The sequence below is a fragment of the Somniosus microcephalus genome, chromosome 11 (assembly GCF_052327205.1).
Source record: "Somniosus microcephalus isolate GS21.2 chromosome 11, FLI_Smic_1.0, whole genome shotgun sequence".
NCBI lineage: Eukaryota > Metazoa > Chordata > Chondrichthyes > Squaliformes > Somniosidae > Somniosus > Somniosus microcephalus.
Window position 1 is genome coordinate 234,887,815 of NC_140997.1, and position 23,685 is coordinate 234,911,499.

The 23,685-nt window shown below is 46.4% G+C and overlaps 1 protein-coding gene across 4 annotated transcripts in view; it reads right to left on the bottom strand.

Moving 5' to 3' along the window:
- The window catches only part of cfap100 (cilia and flagella associated protein 100), an 84,136-nt gene extending 62,230 nt beyond the window's left edge, over positions 1 to 21,906 (bottom strand). The window contains exons 1-2 of one of the 4 annotated variants that reach the window (XM_086002155.1): positions 21,802 to 21,906; positions 7,995 to 8,092 (exon numbers count right to left, since the gene is read on the bottom strand). In XM_086002155.1, the coding sequence (XP_085858281.1) occupies positions 7,995 to 8,061 (67 nt within the window). In that variant the 5' untranslated portion in view covers positions 8,062 to 8,092; positions 21,802 to 21,906. Of the gene's footprint in view, positions 1 to 5,686; positions 5,838 to 7,994; positions 8,212 to 21,756 lie in introns of those variants that run through there. The other 3 variants (XM_086002154.1, XM_086002157.1, XM_086002158.1) reach the window with 3 other exon arrangements.
- Between the last annotated feature and the right edge of the window lie 1,779 nt (positions 21,907 to 23,685).

The following is a 23,685-nucleotide window of genomic DNA, read 5'->3' on the forward strand; positions in this document are numbered from 1 at the left end:
TTTTTGCTATGAACACACGTTAAAAATGTTGGGAGAGAGTCCGAATCATGATGACCGAGTGCCTGAAATGGAAAATTTCGGTTCCTCTCTATCAACATACTGATGAGTAGAAATTTAATTCTTTGGCCTGGATTTTGTGGTCAGCGGCGAAGTGACGCCGCTCGCCGCGCACCTCGAAGAAAGCTGCCCACAAAGATCTGGAAATCTCCGTGGCGTGGATTTCACATCTCCCAGCGTTAATTTCATACTGGCGCCAAGTCTAGGAGATCCCCGGCGTCCAAACAAAAAAAACCTCGTAATTATATAACATACATAGAATGATACAGCACAGGAGGCCATTCGGCCCATCGTGCCTGTGCCGGCTCTTTGAAAGAGCTCTCCAATTCGTCTCCACTCCTCCCGCTACTTCCCCAGAGCCCTGCAAATTCTTCATTTCTGATGAAATCACAGGCATCAAATGTAGTGTATTTACCTTTAAGAGAGAACTACTTTTACAGCTCCTGTATACTGTAGTACCGGCAGTGACCACACCTGTATATAAGCCTTGAGCGTGCCTCTGTACCCCCAGTCTTGAGACTACCCTACTCCAGTAAATACCTGTTGATTGTTAAGTCACAGCATCCGTGCAGTTATTGAAAAACATCATACTCTCAGAATCACGGGTCTAACAGTGGCGACGAGTGTCGATTCGAATCTACCTGCAACTCTGCATTTCCCTTCGAGGATTCGCTCCGGAGGACGGTGGAAGAAAGTCGAGGCCAGAAACACGGGCGTCGACCACGAGCAACCACCCAGTCGTCCGGCAGAGAGTGAACATCGCAGGGGAGGCTGTGGAGAGCCGGGCTTGGTTCCCCAGCCACGACGATCAGCAACAGACTGACGACAGGTACCAGGTACAGCGCAGACCCTTCCCAGACAGTGGCAGCTGGAGCCGACCGACGGCAGAGAAAAAGCCGAGCAGCGTCGACGGGGTAAGATAGAGGGTGAAGCGCACAGGGCGCAGCCGGGGGTTGAAAACCGAGCGGCGTCGAGGAAAAACAAAACGGAGAGAGAGAGAGGATAAAGCAGCAGCCGGGTTCAGGACCGAGCGGCGGAAACGAGAAAGGCGCACAGAAAAAAAAAAAAACACGCAGAGCGCAGCCAGGGCTCAAGGGCTGAACAGTGTCTGCGGGGAGAAGAGGGGAGAGCGCGGGAGACGCCATTGAGCCACGGAGAAGAAGGAAGAGCGCGGGAGACGCCATTTTTAGAAGCCGCAGCGGAGAAGAAGGGCGAGCGCGGGAAGAAAGGAAAGCGCGGGAGACGCCACTTTGTGCCAGCGGAGAAGAAGGGGAAGCGCGGGAGACACCATTTTTGACAGTTAAATCACACCCAGGGATGCCGAAGAGTGGCAGTATCTCTACGTTCGACAATGAAGTCCAAGATTGGGCGACATATGTGAAATGTATGGAGGTGTACTGCAGGGCGAATGAAGTGCCAGATGCTAGGAAAGCACTGGTTTTGTTAAATTACATGGGTGCAAAAACTTATGGGTTACTGCGAAACCCAATAACCCCAGAGTAGCCTGTGAATAAGAATTTCGAAAGCATAGTAGAAATCCTACAGGATCACTTAAGCCCCACACCGCTGCTGATAGCAGAACGATTTAAGTTCCATAAAAGGAACCAACACAAAGACGAAAGCAATGCTGAGTACTTAACGGAACTGCGCAAGCTATCGAAACACTGCCAGTTTGGAGTGGGACTAGCAGATACGTTAAGGGACAAGTTTGTGTGTGGGCTTCAAAGTGAAGGAACCCAGGAATGGCTTCTATCAGAAAAGGATCTTACGCTGGACAAGGCTTTCAGTATGGCAGTATCACACGAAGCAGCCGCAAGGGGCGCTGCAGAGATACAACGGAGACCGCAAGAATATGGCACCAATGAAATGTCCTATGGAACAGGGAAGTGTTATCGCTGCGGCAGAACAACACACGACCAGAAGGATTGTTGGTTCAAGGACCAAGTGTGCAGACAGTGTGGAAAAGCAGGACACATAGCAAGAGTCTGCAGGTCAGGGAAGAAAACCAACAGCAAGAAACCTCCACAGGAGAAGTACAAAAAGGTACACAAGGTGATGGACAGTAGTTCAGACGAACAGAAAAGTGACACAGGCTCCGGAATCAAGGAGCTGGGTTGTCTGAAACTACATAAGGTAACCAAAATGGAGGATCACCAGACTATCTGGGCTACACTCAAGATAGACGGAGTCCAAGTGAAAATGGAATTGGACACAGGATGAGCCCTAACAGTCATAAACCAAAGGGACTACAAGCGGCTATTTTCACATATACCCTTGAAACCTACAGAGATTGTCTTGAAGACGTACACGGGGCAAAAAGTCTACCCCAAAGAAAAAATAAGGGTGAAAGTGATATACAAAGGCCAGGAAATACCTAAAATGGACTTATATGTATTGCCAGATGGAGGACCACCACTGCTAGGACGTGAATGGATCCGGAAGATACAATTAGATTGGCATTCCATACAGGCACTGAAGGTTGAGGCCAAAAAGGATGACGACGTCATACCTGGACGACTGTCAAAAATGCTAACTGACGCAAAAGAAGTGTTCCAGGAGGGACTCGGAACACTAAAAGGCATAACAGCAACGATTAAAATAGAGGAAAATGCAAGCCCAAAGTTTCTTAAGGCCAGACCAGTGCCTTATGCGATCAGACCAGCCGTCGAAGCAGAGCTGGAAGGGTTGGAACGTTCAGGAGTACTGTCCAAAGTAGACTGGAGCGAGTGGGCTACACCCATCGTTCCTGTAATGAAGAGGTCGTTGAGTAATACGCCTGGGGAACCAAAGAAGGTCTGCATCTGTGGGGATTTTAAGGTGACAGTGAACCCAGTCCTTCACACGGTACAATATCCGCTTCCACGAATTGAGGATATTTTCGCCTCGCTATCTGGAGGTAAACGCTTCACCAAAATTGATCTAGCCCAGGCGTACTTGCAAATGGAGGTAGAAGAAGCCTCGAAACAATACCTCACGATCAACACTCATAAAGGTCTCTATCAATACAACCGGCTGGTGTTCGGGGTAGCATCGGCTCCGGCTATTTGGCAAAGGGCAATGGATCAAGTCCTGCAAGGGATTCCAGGGACCCAGTGTTATTTGGACGACATCCTGGTCACGGGCGAAAATGACAGTGATCACCTCGCCAACTTGGAGAAGGTGCTCACCAGATTAAAGGAATATGGGCTACGAGCTAATCGCCACAATTGCGAGTTTTTCCAGAAGCAGATCTCGTATTGTGGCCACGTCATCGATGAAGAGGGGTTACATAAGTCCCCTGAAAAGATTGAGGCAGTAGTCAAGGCTCCAGCACCGGAAAATGTGTCACAACTGAGGTCGTTCCTCGGGCTGGTGAACTACTACCATAAGTTCTTACCAAATTTGTCCACGGTATTACACCCACTGAACACCCTACTGCAAACAGGGGTACCATGGAAGTGGAATGACGAACGTAGACGAGCTTTCCAGAAGTGTAAAGAATTGATCACATCAAAAGAGGTGTTGGCCCATTTCAGCCCAGCACTACCAATTCGTTTGGCATGTGATGCATCACCCTACGGTACTGGAGCGGTGCTGTCGCATAAATTCCCAGACAGGTTGGAGAGGCCAGTAGCCTTTGCGTCTCGGTCACTAACCTCAGCCGAGCGCAACTACGCCCAGATTGACAGGGAGGCCCTCGGCCTAGTATGGGGAGTAAAAAAATTCAACCACTATCTGCATGGGCAGAAGTTCACCTTGCTGACTGACCACCAACCACTTGTCTCCATCTTTAATCCTAAGAAGGGCGTTCCAATGATGACTGCACAACGGTTACAAAGATGGTCCCTGTTTCTAGGGGTGAATCAACATGAAATAGAATATAAAGGCACGAAACAGCATGGAAACGCTGATGGGCTATCACGCCTGCCACTGCCTACTGTGGAGGAAGCACCAGCAGTGGACCCTATCGAGATATTTTATTCGTCAATAATTGAACGATTGCCAGTAACGAACACGGATATAGAGAAGGAGACCCGCAATGATCCGACACTGTCTCGGGTATATGATTTGACGGTGAGGGGATAGCCAACACATGGCGACTCACTGTTGCCAGCATTCTCATCCAGAAGTGAACAGCTGTCAGTATGCCAGGGGACAGTGATGTGTGGATCCCGAGTGGTGATTCCACCCAAGTTAAGGGAGAGAGTGCTAAATGAGCTTCATGAAGGTCATCTGGGAGGGGTGAAAATGAAAAGCCTTGCTAGGGCTTATGTGTGGTGGCCGGGGATCGATCAACAAATCGAGGACCTAACCAAGAGCTGCTCAGGATGCCAGAAGGTCCAAAATGCACCACCACATGCCCCTCTACACCCATGGGAGTGGCCCTCCTCTCCATGGCAACAGGTGTACATTGATTTTGCTGGTCCATTCATGGACTCAATGTTCTTAATAGCAGTGGATGCTCACTCGAAATGGCCTGAGGTGATAAAAATGTCCTCAACCACTACAGAGAAAACGATTGCAGTCCTACGGACCATATTTGCCAGGAACGGCTTGCCAGAGCAGATTTGCTCTGATAATGGACCACAGTTTGTGTCCAAAGTGTTTCGGAAATTTATGAGAAGGAATGGGGTAGGGCATTACACATCCGCCCCGTATCATCCAGCCACAAATGGATTGGCTGAGAGGTTCGTACAAACCTTTAAAAAGGCGATAAAGGCCATGTGCAACGATGAAATTCCACTACAGCATAATGTGGACAATTTCCTATTAGCCTACAGAAATGCGACACATGCAGTCACCAACCAGACCCCGGCCATGATGTTCTTTAACCGAAGGTTGAGATCTCGTCTGGATTTGCTCAGACCAAATGTGCGAAGAAATGTTGAGGATAAACAATTCCAGCACATCAATGAGAAGCCGACAAGGAGCTTCAATGTAGGACAACCAGTCTTGGCCCGTGACTACCGAACAGAGAAATGGCAACCCGGAACGATATGCACACGGCAGGGGCCATTAATGTACACAGTGGATGTCAGGGAGAACATTGTGAGACGCCACGTCGATCAGATCTTAGCATCACAGGAACGAGTCAACCCCATGTCTCGAGTACCTGGGGATGAATCCGACATACCGGTAGCATCTACCTCAGAACCAGTAGCAGTTGAAACCGATGAACTAACCGAAGAAAAGGGGCCAGAATCGCCTCCGCACCAAGGACAAGAACAAGAACCTCAGGAAAGGGGCTATCCCGAAAGGATCAGGAAGCCGCCCCAAAGACTGAATCTATAAATGGACTATTGTTGTTTAATGTACATGTTAAAGTGTTAATTGTTATTTGAATATTATGGGTACTACTAATCTAAAAGGGGAGGAATTGTAGTGTATGTACCTTTAAGAGAGAACTACTTTTACAGCTCCTGTATACTGTAGTACCGGCAGTGACCACACCTGTATATAAGCCTTGAGCATGCCTCTGTACCCCCAGTCTTGAGACTACCCTACTCCAGTAAACACCTGTTGATTGTTAAGTTACAGCATCCGTGTGGTTATTGAAAAACATCATACTCTCAGAATCACGGATCTAACATCAAAGACAACTAACTCTTCATCACACTTACTACTGGAGCGAGCAGCGAGCTTTTAGTACCCGAGATTAGAGACTTTTCTGCTTCGCCGGTCAGTTTCTCCGAATGTGGTAAGCTCATCTGTGATACTGAGTAAGTGGGAAAGGAAAAGACCGTAAGATAGAATGTGCTGGAAACACAGACCAGGTTCACCAGCATTTGAAAAAAAAAATCATGTTTAATAAAACCCAATGGGAAATGAGTTTACGCAGACACAGCCCACAGCTTGGTGAGAAAATTGGCAGAGAGCACATTGGACCAGTGATCTAATAGCTGAGGGACAATGAGGCAGTGTAGAGGGAGCTTTACTCTGTATCTAACCCGTGCTGTACCTGCCCTGGGAGTGTTTGATGGGACAGTGTAGAGGGAGCTTTACTCTGTATCTAACCCGTGCTGTACCTGCCCTGGGAGTGTTTGATGGGACAGTGTAGAGGGAGCTTTACTCTGTATCTAACCCGTGCTGTACCTGCCCTGGGAGTGTTTGATGGGACAGTGTAGAGGGAGCTTTACTCTGTATCTAACCCGTGCTGTACCTGCCCTGGGAGTGTTTGATGGGACAGTGTAGAGGGAGCTTTACTCTGTATCTAACCCGTGCTGTACCTGCCCTGGGAGTGTTTGATGGGACAGTGTAGAGGGAGCTTTACTCTGTATCTAACCCGTGCTGTACCTGCCCTGGGAGTGTTTGATGGGACAGTGTAGAGGGAGCTTTACTCTGCATCTAACCCGTGCTGTACCTGCCCTGGGAGTGTTTGATGGGACAGTGTAGAGGGAGCTTTACTCTGTATCTAACCCGTGCTGTACCTGCCCTGGGAGTGTTTGATGGGACAGTGTAGAGGGAGCTTTACTCTGTATCTAACCCGTGCTGTACCTGCCCTGGGAGTGTTTGATGGGACAGTGTAGAGGGAGCTTTACTCTGTATCTAACCCGTGCTGTACCTGCCCTGGGAGTGTTTGATGGGACAGTGTAGAGGGAGCTTTACTCTGTATCTAACCCGTGCTGTACCTGCCCTGGGAGTGTTTGATGGGACAGTGTAGAGGGAGCTTTACTCTGTATCTGACCCGTGCTGTACCTGCCCTGGGAGTGTTTGATGGGACAGTGTAGAGGGAGCTTTACTCTGTATCTAACCCATGCTGTACCTGCCCTGGGAGTGTTTGATGGGACAGTGTAGAGGGAGCTTTACTCTGTATCTAACCCGTGCTGTACCTGCCCTGGGAGTGTTTGATGGGACAGTGTAGAGGGAGCTTTACTCTGTATCTAACCCATGCTGTACCTGCCCTGAGTGTGTTTGATGGGGCAGTGTAGAGGGAGCTTTACTCTGTATCTAACCCATGCTGTACCTACCATGGGAGTGTTTGATGGGACAGTGTAGAGGGAGCTTTACTCTGTATCTAACCCGTGCTGTACCTGGCCTGGGAGTGTTTGATGGGACAGTGTAGAGCGAGCTTTACTCTGTATCTAACCCGTGCTGTACCTACCATGGGAGTGTTTGATGGGGCAGTGTAGAGGGAGCTTTACTCTGTATCTAACCCGTGCTGTACCTGCCCTGGAAGTGTTTGATGGGACAGTGTAGAGGGAGCTTTACTCTGTATCTAACCCCGTGCTGTACCTGCCCTGGGAGTGTTTGATGGGACAGTGTAGAGGAGCTATACTCTGTATCTAACCCGTGCTGTACCTGCCCTGGGTGTGTTTGATGGGACAGTGTAGAGGGAGCGTTACTCTGTATCTAACCCGTGCTGTACCTGCCCTGGGAGTGTTTGATGGGACAGTGTAGAGGGAGCTTTACTCTGTATCTAACCCGTGCTGTACCTGCCCTGGGAGTGTTTGATGGGACAGTGTAGAGGGAGCTTTACTCTGTATCTAACCCCGTGCTGTACCTGCCCTGGGAGTGTTTGATGGGACAGTGTAGAGGAGCTTTACTCTGTATCTAACCTGTGCTGTACCTGCCCTGGGAGTGTTTGATGGGACAGTGTAGAGGGAGCTTTACTCTGTATTTAACCCCGTGCTGTACCTGCCCTGGGAGTGTTTGATGGGACAGTGTAGAGGGAGCTTTACTCTGTATCTCACCCATGCTGTACCTGCCCTGGGAGTGTTTGATGGTACAGTGTAGAGGGAGCTTTACTCTGTATCTAACCCCGTGCTGTACCTGCCCTGAGAGTGTTTGATGGGACAGTGTAGAGGGAGCTTTGCTCTGTATCTAAACCCTGCTGTAGCTGCCCTTTGGAGCATTTGTCGGGGCACCTGGGATGTCCACTAGGGTTAATCATGTTGATTAACACGAAAAAACAAAAAAGCTTAAATAAGAGTTAAATAAAAATATATTCATAATCTTACTTGCAGCTTTCTGTGAGCCTGGTGTCTCAGGAGAATGTACTGACAGAGCCGATGTTTCAGAGGCCATGTTTTGCAAAGTTTCTTCCAGCAGAATTGATCTAAATAGAAGCAGCAGACTTGAGATGCAGAATCCTCCTACAATATTAGAACAACATTGCAGGCAGAGGTTGAGGCACGAACTCCCCCATAACTCAGCTTGTTAATCGCACCGAGCTGCCTAACAAGAGAAGTTCAACATAGGATTAGATCAAAGGAAGAGGCTTATTAACTTGCCAAAAGGAGTAGTAAACTTGAGCATTGGGAGGATTTTAGAATTGAGCAAAGGAGGACCAAGAAATTGGTAAAGGGAAAATGGAATGAGTGTAAACTAGCGAGAGACATAAAAACAGACTGTAAAAGCTTCTATAGCTATGTAAAAAGGAAAAGATTAGTGAAAGTAAATGTGGGTCCCTTACAGGCTGAGACAGGAGAAATTATAAATGGGGAATAAGGAAATCGCCGAGAAATTAAATAAATACTTTGGGCTGGATTTTCCCAGCCCTGAGGAGGTGGGACTGCTGGGAAAATGGGACAAATTGGGAGCGAGTCCCAACCCCGCTCCCAACCCGCCTCTGAAACATCTTCCCGGGAGGCGGGAAGGGGATTAGAGTCAATTAACTGTTTGTTAACAGGTAGTTAACGGGCAGTTTAGAGGCTTTTCCCCATTTTCAGCCTGCTGATGCGGGCTTCCCGACGGCAGGAAACCCCGCCAGGGTCAGTGAGGCGAGCTGTGGGTCTGCTGCACTGTAAGTGTGGAAATGACAGCTGCAGAGGTAGTGTGATGGGTGCAATTGTGTACAGGTAAGTATGACAGGTGAGAGAATGTAGAGAGAAATATTTTTATGTTTATATGTATCTGCTGGTGACAAGATTTGATGTTTCTGTGAAGCCTCATCTGATCGGGAGAATTGACAGGTGGCTTCTGCAATCTCACATGCAGCTGCCATCTGTATTCTCCTAAATATAAAAACAGATAGTAAGAGTTTTTATAGTTATATAAAAAGAAAAAGGGTGGCTAAAGTAAATGTTGGTCCCTTAGAGGATGAGCCCGGGAAATTAATGGTGGGAAATATGGAGATGGCAAAAACACTGAATGAATATTTTGTATCAGTCTTTACAGTAGAGGACACTAAGAATATCCCAACACTGGACAAACAGGGGGCTATGGGGGGGAGGAGCTAAACACGATCAAAATCACTAAGGAAGTGGTACTCGGTAAAATAATGGGACTCAAGGCGGATAAATCATCTGGACCTGATGGCTTACATCCTAGGGTCTTGAGGGAAGTGGCGGTAGGGATTGTGGATGCATTGGTAATAATTTTCCAAAACTCCCTGGACTCGGCAAAGGTCCCGGCAGACTGGAAAACTGCTAATGTAACACCCTTATTTAAAAAGGGCAGTAGACAGAAGGCTGGAAACTATAGACCGGTTAGCCTAACATCTGTGGTAGGTAAAATTTTGGAGTCCATTATTAAGGAGACAGTAACAGGACATTTGGATAATCATAATTTAATAGGACAAAGTCAGCATGGTTTTATGAAGGGGAAGTCATGTTTGACAAATTTGCTGGAGTTCTTTGAGGAAGTAACATATAGGGTGGATAAAGGGGAACCAGTGGACGTAGTGTATTTAGACTTCCAAAAGGCATTTGACAAGGTGCCACACAAAAGTTTATTGCTTAAGATAAAAAATCATGGGATTGGGGGTAATATTCTGGCATGGATAGAGGATTGGCTATCTAACAGAAGGCAGAGAGTTGGGATAAATGGTTCATTCTCAGACTGGCAGTCAGTAACTAGTGGTGTTCCGCAGGGGTCAGTGCTGGGTCCCCAACTCTTTACAATCTATATTAACGATTTGGAGGAGGGGACCGAGTGTAACATATCAAAGTTTGCAGATGATACTAAGATGGGAGGGAAAGTAGTGAGTGAGGAGGACATAAAAAACCTGCAAGGGGACATAGACAGGCTAAGTAAGTGGGCAGAGATTTGGCAGATGGAATACAATACTAGAAAGTGTGAGGTTATGCACTTTGGCAGGAAAAATCATGGAGCAAGTTATTATCTTAATGGCAAGAAACTGGAAAGTACTGAAGTACAAAGGGATCTGGGGGTCCTGGTGCACGAAACTCAAAAGGTTAGTATGCAGGTGCAGCAAGTGATTAAGAAGGCCAATGGAATGTTGGCTTTCATTGCTAGGGGGATAGAATATAAAAATAGGGAGGTATTGCTTCAGTTGTACAAGGTATTGGTGAGACCGCACCTGGAATACTGCATACAGTTTTGGTGTCCATACTTAAGAAAGGACATACTTGCTCTCGAGTCAGTACAAAGAAGGTTCACTCGGTTAATCCCGGGGATGAGGGGATGGACATATGAGGAGAGGTTGAGTAGATTGGGACTCTACTCATTGGAGTTCAGAAGAATGAGAGGCGATCTTATTGAAACATATAAGATTGTGAAGGGGTTGGATCGGGTGGATGCGGGGAGGATGTTCCCGATGATGGGTGAAACTAGAACTAGGGGGCATAATCTTAGAATAAGGGGCTGCTCTTTCAAAACTGAGATGAGGAGGAACTACTTCACTCAGAGGGTGGTAGGTCCATGGAATATGCTGTCCGAAAAAGTTGTAGAAGCTACATCATTACATAAATTTAAAATAGAAATAGACAGTTTCCTAGAAGTAAAGGGAATTAAGGGTTACGGGGAGCGGGCAGGAATTTGGACATGAGTCTAGGTTCTGATCGGACATGGCCCTGTGGGTAGCGGAGCGGGCCCAGGGGCCGTGTAGCCTGATCCTGCTCCTATTTCGTGTGTCTAATTCTGTTAGATTCAGGAGATGGTTCTGTGATAGTGGATTGGCGGTTAGGATCAGATCAGCCATGATCTTATTGAATGGCAGAGCAGGCTCGAGGGGCCGATTGGCCTACTCCTGCTCCTATTTCTTATGTTCTTATGTTCTTATAAGGTGAGCCTGGGTACAAGGGCTCACCTTTGGACAGTGGTCGTCAGTGTCAGCACCTCAATGCTGTCAAACACTGACAATTCATCTGGCAAAAAATTATGGGACCCGTCCCTTTAAGAAAACCAGCAGATGAAGCGTCATGCACTGACTTCATCTGACACCAGTTTTCCCTTAATTGACTGGCTAGCCCGCAGGGTGGGGCTTAACAAGGCCAATCAGGGCAAAATAGCATTTGTTCATCAGACGTCGCTGGGGACGGGACTAGAACCCGGAAGGCAGCAGTCCCGCCCCCAACTCATCTCGGCTGGCAAAACCCAGTCTGTCTTCACGGAAGAAGTCGTAAAAAACTTCCCGGAAATAGTGAAGAACCAAGGGTCCAGCGAGAATGAGGAACTGAAAGAAATTAGTATTCGTGAAAAAATAGTACTGGAGAAATTAATGGGACTGAAAGACGATAAATCCCCTGGACCTGATGGTCTACATCCTAGGGTTTTGAAAGAGGTGGCTATAGAGATAGTGGATGCATTGGTTGTCATCTTCCAACATTCCATAGATTCTAGAACTGTTCCCACAGATTAGAATGTAGCAAATGTAACCCCACTATTTAAGAAAGGAGGGAGAGAGAAAATGGGGAACGACAGACCAGTTAGACTGACATCAGTAGTAGGGAAAATGCTAGAATCTATTAGTAAGGACGTGGTAACAGGGCACTTAGAAAATAATAATAGGATTGGGCAGAGTCGACACGGATTTATGAAAGGGAGATCACGTTTGACGAATCTGTTATGAGGTTGTAACTAGCAGAATAGATAAAGGGGAACCAGTGGATGTGGGGTATTTGGATTTTCAGAAGGCATTCGATAAGGTGCCACACAAGAGGTTATTAAACCAAATTAGGGCTCGTGGGATTGGGGGTAATATACTAGCATGGATTGAGGATTGGTTAATGGACACAAAACAGAGAGTAGGAATAAACGGGTCATTTTCGGGTTGGCAGGCTGTAACTAGTGGGGTACCGCAAGGATCAGTGCTTGGGCCTCAGCTATTCACAATCTACATCAATGATTTGGATGAGGGGACCAAATGTAATATATCCAAGTTTGCTGATGATACAAAGCTAGGTGGGAATGTAAGTTGTGAGGATGATGCAAAGAGGCTTCAAGGGGATATAGACAGGCTAAGTGAGTGGGCAAGAACATGGCAAATGAAATATAATGTGGAGAAATGTGAAGTTATCCACTTTGGTAGGAAAAATAGAAAAGCAGAGTATTTTTTAAATGGTGAGAGATTGGGAAATGTTGGTGTTCAGAGGGACCTGGGTGTCCTTGTACACGAATCACTGAAAGTTAACATGCAGGTACAGCAAGCAATTAGGAAAGCAAATGGTATGTTGGCCTTTATTACAAGAGGATTTGAGTATAAGAGTAAAGACATCTTACTGCAAATATATAGGGCCCTGGTGAGACCACACCGGGAGTACTGTGTACAGTTTTGGTCTCCTTAAAAGGATACATTTGCCATAAAGGGAGTGCAGCGAAGGTCCACCAGACTGGTTCCTGGGAATAGGGGGATTGTCCTATGAGGAGAGATTGAGTAGACTAGGCCTATATTCTCTAGAGTTTAGAAGAATGAGAGGCGATCTCATTGAAACATACAAAATTCTTACAGGGCTTGACAGGGTAGATGCAGGGAGGATGTTTCCCCTGGCTGGAGAGTCTAGAACCAGGGGTCACAGTCTCAGAATAAGGGGTCGGCCATTTAGGACTGAGATGAGGAGGAATTTCTTCACTCAGAGGGTGGTGAATCTTTGGAATTCTCTACCCCAGAGGGCTGTGGAGGCTCAGTCGTTGAGTATATTCAAGGCCGAGATCGATCGATTTTTGAATATTAAGGGAATCGAGGGATATGGGGATAGTGCAGGAAAGTGGAGATGAGGTAGAAGATCAGCCCTGATCTCATTGAATGGCGGAGCAGGCTCGAGGGGCCGAATGGCCGACTCCTGCTCCTATTTCTTACGTTCTTATTGTGTGGTACTCAGCCACGTAGAAACCCTACAAGAGCAAGTCAGAGGCTGGGTATTCTGTGGCAAGTGTCTCACCTCCTGACTCCCCAAAGCCTTTCCACCATCTACAAGGCACAAGTCAGGAGTGTGATGGAATACTCTCCACTTGCCTGGATGAGTGCAGCTCCAACAACACTCGAGAAGCTCGACACCATCCAGGACAAAGAGCCCGTTTGATTGGCACCCCATCCACCATCTTTAACATTCACTCCCTCCACCACCGGCGCACCGTGGCTGCAGTGTGTACCATCTACAAGATGCACTGCAGCAACTCGCCAAGGCTTCTTCGGCAGCACCTCCCAAACCCGCAACCTCTTCCAACTAGAAGGACAAGGGCAGCAGGCGCACGGGAACACCACCACCTCCAAGTTCCCCTTCAAGTCACACACCATCCTGACTTGGAAATATATCGCCGATCCTTCATCGTCGCTGGGTCAAAATCCTGGAACTCCCTCTCTAACAGCACTGTGGGAGCACCTTCACCACACGGACTGCAGCGGTTCAAGAAGGCGGCTCACCGTCACCTTCTCGAGGGTAATTAGGGATGGGCAATAAATGCTGGCCTTGAATGAATAAAAAAACAAGACTGACAATGAGTGACAATATAATGAGCTGCAGGTCACTCGACCATGGGAGACCAATCCAGTCCACACAAGACACATTTTGCAGCTAGACTCGCTCGATAGTGGTAGGGAACATGACCCCTGGCTGATTCCCTCTTCTCCCTCTCCTAGCCCAAGGGGTGCTGAGGCTAAGTGTAGCATGCCAACAGGACAGACCCAGAAATCAAAACTGGCACCTTCTCCATAAAATGATGCAACACAGGAGGAGACCATTCAGCCCATCGTGCCTGTACTGCCACTTTGAAAGACAGGTCCCACGACCCCAGTCCTTCCCCCATAGCCCTGCAAATGCTTCCCCTTGGTATGCCGCCTCATTTGCAACATTCCAATAAATGCATACTTGGGGGGCTGGGGAGAAGCGGGGTGGGGCGGTGGAGTTAGAAAAATGAGCACCAATTTAAAGGGGCTGGCAATTGAGAAAAACAATTTGCATTTAGAGTTACAACAAATATTAGAAGAAAATTTATGGTAAGAAAAAGTTTAAAGGGTAATAAAACATGAAAGTGACTATTATCCAATGAGCACAGGCTGAGAGCTGGAGTGCCTGCCCGGGTACCTGTTCCCTGTAACCTGTATCTGTTCCTGTCTCTGTACCTCGAGCGGTTTCCTGGCCATGTAACTCTGATAACCTGTTCCACGTTCCCTGTACCCTGTTAGATGTACCTGCCACGTTACCTGGGCCCGTTCCCTGTGCCTCTCTCAATTACCTGCGCCACCCTGTTCGTCGTCCCTGCTGCCTGCGCCCCTCTGTTACATGTGCCCATTGCTGCTGCTCACGCCCCTCCCTCTCTGACCTGGGGGAGGGGTTGGGTCTGTTTGTCTCTCTCTCTCTCTCCAATTCCAATTCCAATTAAAATGCTTTATTGGCATGAAAGTTTACAGAGAACCATATTGCCAAAGCTTACATAGCAAAAAGGTACAGTTTTCCAACATTCTGTAGGTGTCAATCGATTTGACATTTGTTGGGTACATACAATATTACTTTTAAACAATATTAATTTTAAACAGTCTTTGTACTTCATTTGGTACGTTCAATATTAATTTTAAACAGTCTTAATTTTAAACAGTCCTCAGGTTGTGACATGTTGTTACATATTTGGCCCCAAGGTATGGTCTGTCTCCTTCTCCTAGGACTAATCTCAATTTTGACAGATCATCCAATTCCTTGAAATCTGGGGTTGTTTGGCTTAGCTTGTTGAATAATATGTTTCTTGATGTGTTGAATTTTTCGCATTTTAGGAGGAAATGCATTTCTGTTTCAACCTCGCCAGCCAGACATTGATCGCATATTCTATTCTCTCTAGGCTGCCAGGATTTCTTGTATCTGCCTTTTTCAATTTCCAGTTGGTGGTCGCTTAGTCTGTACCTGGTGAGGGTCTGTCTCTGTTTTGTGTCTCTGATGGTCGTGAGGTAGTCTGCCAGTTTATATTCTCTTTTTAGGGCCCGGTAACATTCTAATCTGCTTTGGCTTTCGGTTATTTTGTTCCAATGTTCCAGGTAGGTTTCTTTGCATTTTTTAATGATTTGGTTCACTCGGATTGGTGTTTGGGCGGCTGTGTTGGTCTGGGGCTGGTCAGGGTCCGGCTGAGTACTTAGTTTCCGTAGCAGCTGACTCAGGGGACTCTTTTCTGGGTTTAGCTCTTGGGTCTGAAAGGCTTTGAAATGAAGGGTGTCTGGGGAGCTAGATTTGAGGTGATTTAGGAAGTTTAGTGCTCGTTTTTGGATGTTTATTATCAGTGGGTATCTGCCTAGTTCGGCTCTGCATGCATTTGTTGGCGTTTTCCTTTGGGTGCGAAGGATGCTTCGGCAGAATTCTGCATGTAGGGCTTCTATTGTATGTTTTTCCCATTTAGTGTAGCTTTGGTGATTTAGCGGGCCCCATACTTCACTACCGTACAGTGCAATGGGCAGGATTATGCTGTCAAATATTTTGAGCCAGATTTTGATTGGGATTTGGATGTTGTAGAATTTTCTTTTTATTGCATATAGGGCTCTTCGGGCTTTTTCTTTTAGTGCATTCACTGCTATGCTGAAGCTCCCTGATGCTGTAATAGTTAGACCAAGGTAGGTGTAGCTCATAGTGTGTCCTATAGTGATATCACTGAGGGTAAACTGGTATTTGTTTTCCTGACATCTGGGCCTTTTTTGAAAAATCATGATGTTGGTTTTCTTTAGATTTACTGTTAGAGCCCAATTTTGGCAGTATTTGTCGAGTAGGTCTAGTTGTTGCTGTAATCCCTGTTCTGTGGGAGACAGCAGAACCAGGTCGTCCGCATAGAACAGGGATTTCACTTCTCCATCTAGGAGACGGAGACCTGGTGACTCGCTTTGCTCCAGCATGTCTGCTAATTCATTTATGTATATGTTGAACAGGGTCGGGCTCAAATTGCAGCCCTGCCGGACGCCTCTTCTCTGGGTGAAGAAATCGGTGCGTTTGTCTCCAATTTTGACCCCGCATTTGTTTTTCAGATACATTGATTTAATAAGGTCATAGACTTTGCCCCCTATTCCACATTGAAGAAGTTTATAATAGAGCCCTTCGTGCCATATAGAGTCAAAGGCTTTCTTGAAGTCGATGAAACAGGCGAATATTTTCCCATTTTTTGTTTGGTGTATATGTTTTTCAATGAGGGTGTGAAGGGTATAGATATGGTCGGCGGTGCGGTGTTTTGGAAGAAAGCCTATTTGGTTTTTTCTGAGGATATTATGTTTGTTAAGAAAATCAAGTAATCTACTATTTAGAATACTGCAGAATAACTTCCCTAGACAACTGTTGACACAGATGCCGCGGTAGTTATTTGGGTCTGATTTGTTTCCGCTTTTACCTGGGTCTCTCTCTCTCTCTCTCTGTTACCTGGGTCTCCCTCTCTCTCTCTCTCTCTCTCTCTGTTACCTGGGTCTCTCTCTCTCTCTCTCTGTTACCTGGGTCTCTCTCTCTCTCTCTCTCTGTTACCTGGGACTCTCTCTCTCTCTCTCTCTGTTACCTGGGTCTCTCTCTCTCTCTCTCTCTGTTACCTGGGTCTCTCTCTCTCTCTCTCTGTTACCTGGGTCTCCCTCTCTCTCTCTCTCTCTCTCTGTTTCTCTCTCAATTCAATTCAATTCAAATGCTTTATTGGCATGAAAGTTTACAGAGAACCATATTACCAAAGCTTACATTGCAAAAAGGTACAGTTTTCTAACATTCTGTAGGTGTCAATCGATTTGACATTTGTTGGGTACATACAATATTACTTTTAAACAATATTAATTTTAAACAGTCTTTGTACTTCATTTGGTACGTTCAATATTAATTTTAAACAGTCTTAATTTTAAACAGTCCTCAGGTTGTGACATGTTGTTACATATTTGGCCCCAAGGTATGGTCTGTCTCCTTCTCCTAGGACTAATCTCAATTTTGACAGATCATCCAATTCCTTGAAATCTGGGGTTGTTTGGCTTAGCTTGTTGAATAATATGTTTCTTGATGTGTTGAATTTTTCGCATTTTAGGAGGAAATGCATTTCTGTTTCAACCTCGCCAGCCAGACATTGATCGCATATTCTATTCTCTCTAGGCTGCCAGGATTTCTTGTATCTGCCTTTTTCAATTTCCAGTTGGTGGTCGCTTAGTCTGTACCTGGTGAGGGTCTGTCTCTGTTTTGTGTCTCTGATGGTCGTGAGGTAGTCTGCCAGTTTATATTCTCTTTTTAGGGCCCGGTAACATTCTAATCTGCTTTGGCTTTTGGTTATTTTGTTCCAATGTTCCAGGTAGGTTTCTTTGCATTTTTTAATGATTTGGTTCACTCGGATTGGTGTTTGGACGGCTGTGTTGGTCTGGGGCTGGTCAGGGTCCGGCTGAGTACTTAGTTTCAGTAGCAGCTGACTCAGGGGACTCTTTTCTGGGTTTAGCTCTTGGGTCTGAAAGGCTTTGAAATGAAGGGTGTCTGGGGAGCTAGATTTGAGGTGATTTAGGAAGTTTAGTGCTCGTTTTTGGATGTTTATTATCAGTGGGTATCTGCCTAGTTCGGCTCTGCATGCATTTGTTGGCGTTTTTCTTTGGGTGCGAAGGATGCTTCGGCAGAATTCTGCATGTAGGGCTTCTATTGTGTGTTTTTCCCATTTAGTGTAGCTTTGGTGATTTAGTGGGCCCCATACTTCACTACCGTACAGTGCAATGGGCAGGATTATGCTGTCAAATATTTTGAGCCAGATTTTGATTGGGATTTGGATGTTGTAGAATTTTCTTTTTATTGCATATAGGGCTCTTCGGGCTTTTTCTTTTAGTGCATTCACTGCTATGCTGAAGCTCCCTCTCTCTCTCTCTCTGTTACCTGGGTCTCTCTCTCTCTCTCTCTCTGTTACCTGGGTCTCTCTCTCTCTCTGTTTCTCTCTCTCTCACCTGGGTCTCTCTCTCTCACCTGGGTCTCTCTCTCTCTCTCTCTCGCTGTTACCTGGGTCTCTCTCTCTCTGTTACTTGGGTCTCTCTCTCTCTCTCTCGCTGTTACCTGGGTCTCTCTCTCTCCAATTCCAATTCCAATTCCAATTAAAATGCTTTATTGGCATGAAAGTTTACAGAGAACCATATTGCCAAAGCTTACATAGCAAAAAGGTACAGTTTTCCAACATTCTGTAGGTGTCAATCGATTTGACATTTGTTGGGTACATACAATATTACTTTTAAACAATATTAATTTTAAACAGTCTTTGTACTTCATTTGGTACGTTCAATATTAATTTTAAACAGTCTTAATTTTAAACAGTCCTCAGGTTGTGACATGTTGTTACATATTTGGCCCCAAGGTATGGTCTGTCTCCTTCTCCTAGGACTAATCTCAATTTTGACAGATCATCCAATTCCTTGAAATCTGGGGTTGTTTGGCTTAGCTTGTTGAATAATATGTTTCTTGATGTGTTGAATTTTTCGCATTTTAGGAGGAAATGCATTTCTGTTTCAACCTCGCCAGCCAGACATTGATCGCATATTCTATTCTCTCTAGGCTGCCAGGATTTCTTGTATCTGCCTTTTTCAATTTCCAGTTGGTGGTCGCTTAGTCTGTACCTGGTGAGGGTCTGTCTCTGTTTTGTGTCTCTGATGGTCGTGAGGTAGTCTGCCAGTTTATATTCTCTTTTTAGGGCCCGGTAACATTCTAATCTGCTTTGGCTTTCGGTTATTTTGTTCCAATGTTCCAGGTAGGTTTCTTTGCATTTTTTAATGATTTGGTTCACTCGGATTGGTGTTTGGGCGGCTGTGTTGGTCTGGGGCTGGTCAGGGTCCGGCTGAGTACTTAGTTTCCGTAGCAGCTGACTCAGGGGACTCTTTTCTGGGTTTAGCTCTTGGGTCTGAAAGGCTTTGAAATGAAGGGTGTCTGGAGAGCTAGATTTGAGGTGATTTAGGAAGTTTAGTGCTCGTTTTTGGATGTTTATTATCAGTGGGTATCTGCCTAGTTCGGCTCTGCATGCATTTGTTGGCGTTTTCCTTTGGGTGCGAAGGATGCTTCGGCAGAATTCTGCATGTAGGGCTTCTATTGTATGTTTTTCCCATTTAGTGTAGCTTTGGTGATTTAGCGGGCCCCATACTTCACTACCGTACAGTGCAATGGGCAGGATTATGCTGTCAAATATTTTGAGCCAGATTTTGATTGGGATTTGGATGTTGTAGAATTTTCTTTTTATTGCATATAGGGCTCTTCGGGCTTTTTCTTTTAGTGCATTCACTGCTATGCTGAAGCTCCCTGATGCTGTAATAGTTAGACCAAGGTAGGTGTAGCTCATAGTGTGTCCTATAGTGATATCACTGAGGGTAAACTGGTATTTGTTTTCCTGACATCTGGGCCTTTTTTGAAAAATCATGATGTTGGTTTTCTTTAGATTTACTGTTAGAGCCCAATTTTGGCAGTATTTGTCGAGTAGGTCTAGTTGTTGCTGTAATCCCTGTTCTGTGGGAGACAGCAGAACCAGGTCGTCCGCATAGAACAGGGATTTCACTTCTCCATCTAGGAGACGGAGACCTGGTGACTCGCTTTGCTCCAGCATGTCTGCTAATTCATTTATGTATATGTTGAACAGGGTCGGGCTCAAATTGCAGCCCTGCCGGACGCCTCTTCTCTGGGTGAAGAAATCGGTGCGTTTGTCTCCAATTTTGACCCCGCATTTGTTTTTCAGATACATTGATTTAATAAGGTCATAGACTTTGCCCCCTATTCCACATTGAAGAAGTTTATAATAGAGCCCTTCGTGCCATATAGAGTCAAAGGCTTTCTTGAAGTCGATGAAACAGGCAAATATTTTCCCATTTTTTGTTTGGTGTATATGTTTTTCAATGAGGGTGTGAAGGGTATAGATATGGTCGGCGGTGCGGTGTTTTGGAAGAAAGCCTATTTGGTTTTTTCTGAGGATATTATCTCTCTCTCTCTCTGTTACCTGGGTCTCTCTCTCTCTCTCTCTCTCTCTCTCTTACCTGGGTCTCTCTCTCTCTCTTACCTGGGTCTCTCTCTCTCTCTTACCTGGGTCTCTCTCTCTCTCTTACCTGGGTCTCTCTCTCTCTCTTACCTGGGTCTCTCTCTCTCTCTTACCTGGGTCTCTCTCTCTCTCTTACCTGGGTCTCTCTCTCTCTCTTACCTGGGTCTCTCTCTCTCTCTTACCTGGGTCTCTCTCTCTCTCTTACCTGGGTCTCTCTCTCTCTCTTACCTGGGTCTCTCTCTCTCTCTTACCTGGGTCTCTCTCTCTCTCTTACCTGGGTCTCTCTCTCTCTCTTACCTGGGTCTCTCTCTCTCTCTTACCTGGGTCTCTCTCTCTCTCTTACCTGGGTCTCTCTCTCTCTCTTACCTGGGTCTCTCTCTCTCTCTTACCTGGGTCTCTCTCTCTCTCTTACCTGGGTCTCTCTCTCTCTCTCTTACCTGGGTCTCTCTCTCTCTCTTACCTGGGTCTCTCTCTCTCTCTTACCTGGGTCTCTCTCTCTCTCTTACCTGGGTCTCTCTCTCTCTCTCTCTTACCTGGGTCTCTCTCTCTCTCTTACCTGGGTCTCTCTCTCTCTCTTACCTGGGTCTCTCTCTCTCTCTTACCTGGGTCTCTCTCTCTCTCTCTTACCTGGGTCTCTCTCTCTCTCTCTTACCTGGGTCTCTCTCTCTCTCTTACCTGGGTCTCTCTCTCTCTCTTACCTGGGTCTCTCTCTCTCTCTTACCTGGGTCTCTCTCCAATTCCAATTCCAATTCCAATTAAAATGCTTTATTGGCATGAAAGTTTACAGAGAACCATATTGCCAAAGCTTACATAGCAAAAAGGTACAGTTTTCCAACATTCTGTAGGTGTCAATCGATTTGACATTTGTTGGGTACATACAATATTACTTTTAAACAATATTAATTTTAAACAGTCTTTGTACTTCATTTGGTACGTTCAATATTAATTTTAAACAGTCTTAATTTTAAACAGTCCTCAGGTTGTGACATGTTGTTACATATTTGGCCCCAAGGTATGGTCTGTCTCCTTCTCCTAGGACTAATCTCAATTTTGACAGATCATCCAATTCCTTGAAATCTGGGGTTGTTTGGCTTAGCTTGTTGAACAATATGTTTCTTGATGTGTTGAATTTTTCGCATTTTAGGAGGAAATGCTCTCTCTCTCTCTTACCTGGGTCTCTCTCTCTCTCTTACCTGGGTCTCTCTCTCTCTCTTACCTGGGTCTCTCTCTCTCTCTTACCTGGGTCTCTCTCTCTCTCTTACCTGGGTCTCTCTCTCTCTCTTACCTGGGTCTCTCTCTCTCTCCAATTCCAATTCCAATTCAAATGCTTTATTGGCATGAAAGTTTACAGAGAACCATATTGCCAAAGCTTACATAGCAAAAAGGTACAGTTTTCCAACATTCTGTAGGTGTCAATCGATTTGACATTTGTTGGGTACATACAATATTACTTTTAAACAATATTAATTTTAAACAGTCTTTCTACTTCATTTGGTACGTTCAATATTAATTTTAAACAGTCTTAATTTTAAACAGTCCTCAGGTTGTGACATGTTGTTACATATTTGGCCCCAAGGTATGGTCTGTTACCTGGGTCTCTCTCTCTCTCTCTCTCTCTCTCTCTCTCTCTGTTACCTGGGTGTCGGTGTCTCTCTCTCTCTCTCTCTCTCTCTCTGTTACCTGGGTCTCTCTCTCCTGGCGCTGCCGGCTGGTCCCGGGCCTCTGTGCCGGGCTGTGTTTGGTTACCCCGGCAACCGGGCATGTTGGCGTTGCCCAGCAACGGCCGGGCTCTCACACACCGCCAATGCTTATATTTTAATATATTTTGCCCTTACCGGCGTCTCGGCTGAATGAAAAATAAAATGCTAACGTTGAATTAAAAAAAAATTATTATCATGATGTGAGAAAGTTTTGCCGCCGGCTCGCGTGTCACGTGACGCCCCGACGGAGTGAGTGCACGCGCAGCCACCACGTCACCGGGCGGGGGACTTGATGACGACACTCGGGAGGGGGCGGGGCCGTGACGTCACGGGGCGAAAGCGATGACGCAACGCGCGTGACGCCACGGGTTTCACGTCACAACACTCCTGCGTCGCGGCGAGCGAGGTCAAAGGTCTGTGTCGGGCGGTTTAATGGTTTTAGGCTGAATCACTTCAGCAGAGTTGACTTTAAATGGAAGGGAAATGACATTAACCGAACACTCAGTGCTGAGCAAGTGTGGATTGTGGGGTGATTGTAGTTTTAAATTTTAAACTTCCTTATTTTTCTCTCCACCCTCACTCTAGGTGTTGGCCTGAGGCCTCCGGCTCTCCAGGTTTACCGGCCAGCGAGGGATCCGCTCGGGGGGCAACACTCCCTCTCTCATACTCCAGAGACTCCAGCACAAAATCCAGGCCCACACTCCCAGTACCAGTACTGAGGGAGCGCCGCACTGTCGGAGGGGCAGTACTGAGGGAGCGCTGCACTGTCGGAGGGGCAGTACTGAGGGAGCGCCGCACTGTCGGAGGGGCAGTACTGAGGGAGCGCCGTACTGTCAGAGGGGCAGTACTGAGGGAGCGCCGTACTGTCGGAGGGGCAGTACTGAGGGAGCGCCGTACTGTCAGAGGGGCAGTACTGAGGGAGCGCTGCACTGTCGGAGGGGCAGTACTGAGGGAGCGCTGCACTGTCGGAGGGGCAGTACTGAGGCAGCGTTGCACTGTTGGAGGGGCAGTACTGAGGGAGCTTCCACTACAGTGTCAGAGGTGCCAACTTTAGGATGATACGTTTATCCGAGGCCCTGTCTGTCCTCTCAGGTGGACGTAAAAGATCCCATGGCACTATTTCGAAGAAGAGCAGGGGAGTTATCCCCGGCGTTCTGGCCAATATTTAACCTTCAATCAACTTCAGCAAAATAGATTATCCGGTTATTGTCACATTGCTATTTGTGGGATCCTGCTGTGCGCAAATTGGCTGCTGTGTTCCCTACATTACAACAGTGACTCCACTTCAAAAGTACTTCATTGTCTGTAGAGCGCTTTGGGACGTCCTGAGGTGGTGGAAGGCGCTGTAGAAATGCAAGCCTTTTCTTTTCCAATGTCGGCACCAATGTTCCCTGTTATTTTGGTGCCGTGCGGCCCCCTTAGCATTGAAAAGCCAGCTGCGCAGGATCACTGGGGCGCTGCCGCAGTTTACAGGGAGCTTTGGTAGGCACCCACGCCCCACGCAGTTTGCAAGGATAGCTGCAAATGGGTCTGTATCCAATGTTTAACACACACAGTCTTATATCAACAAGAGCAAGCGTCAAATAACAAACCACAAAATACAACAACAACTTGCATTCATATAACACCTTTAATGTAGTAAAAACGTCCCCAGGTGGTTCACAGGAGCGATTATCAGACAAAGATTGGCACCGAGCCACATAGGGAGCTATTAGGAGAGGTGGCCAAAAGCTTGGACAAATAAAGAAAGACTGTCATTTCTACAGCATCTTTCACGACTTAATGATGCCCCAAATCGCTTTACAGCCAATTCAGTACTTTTTGAAGTGTAGTCACTGTTGTATGTTTTAAGGATTGTCTGAAA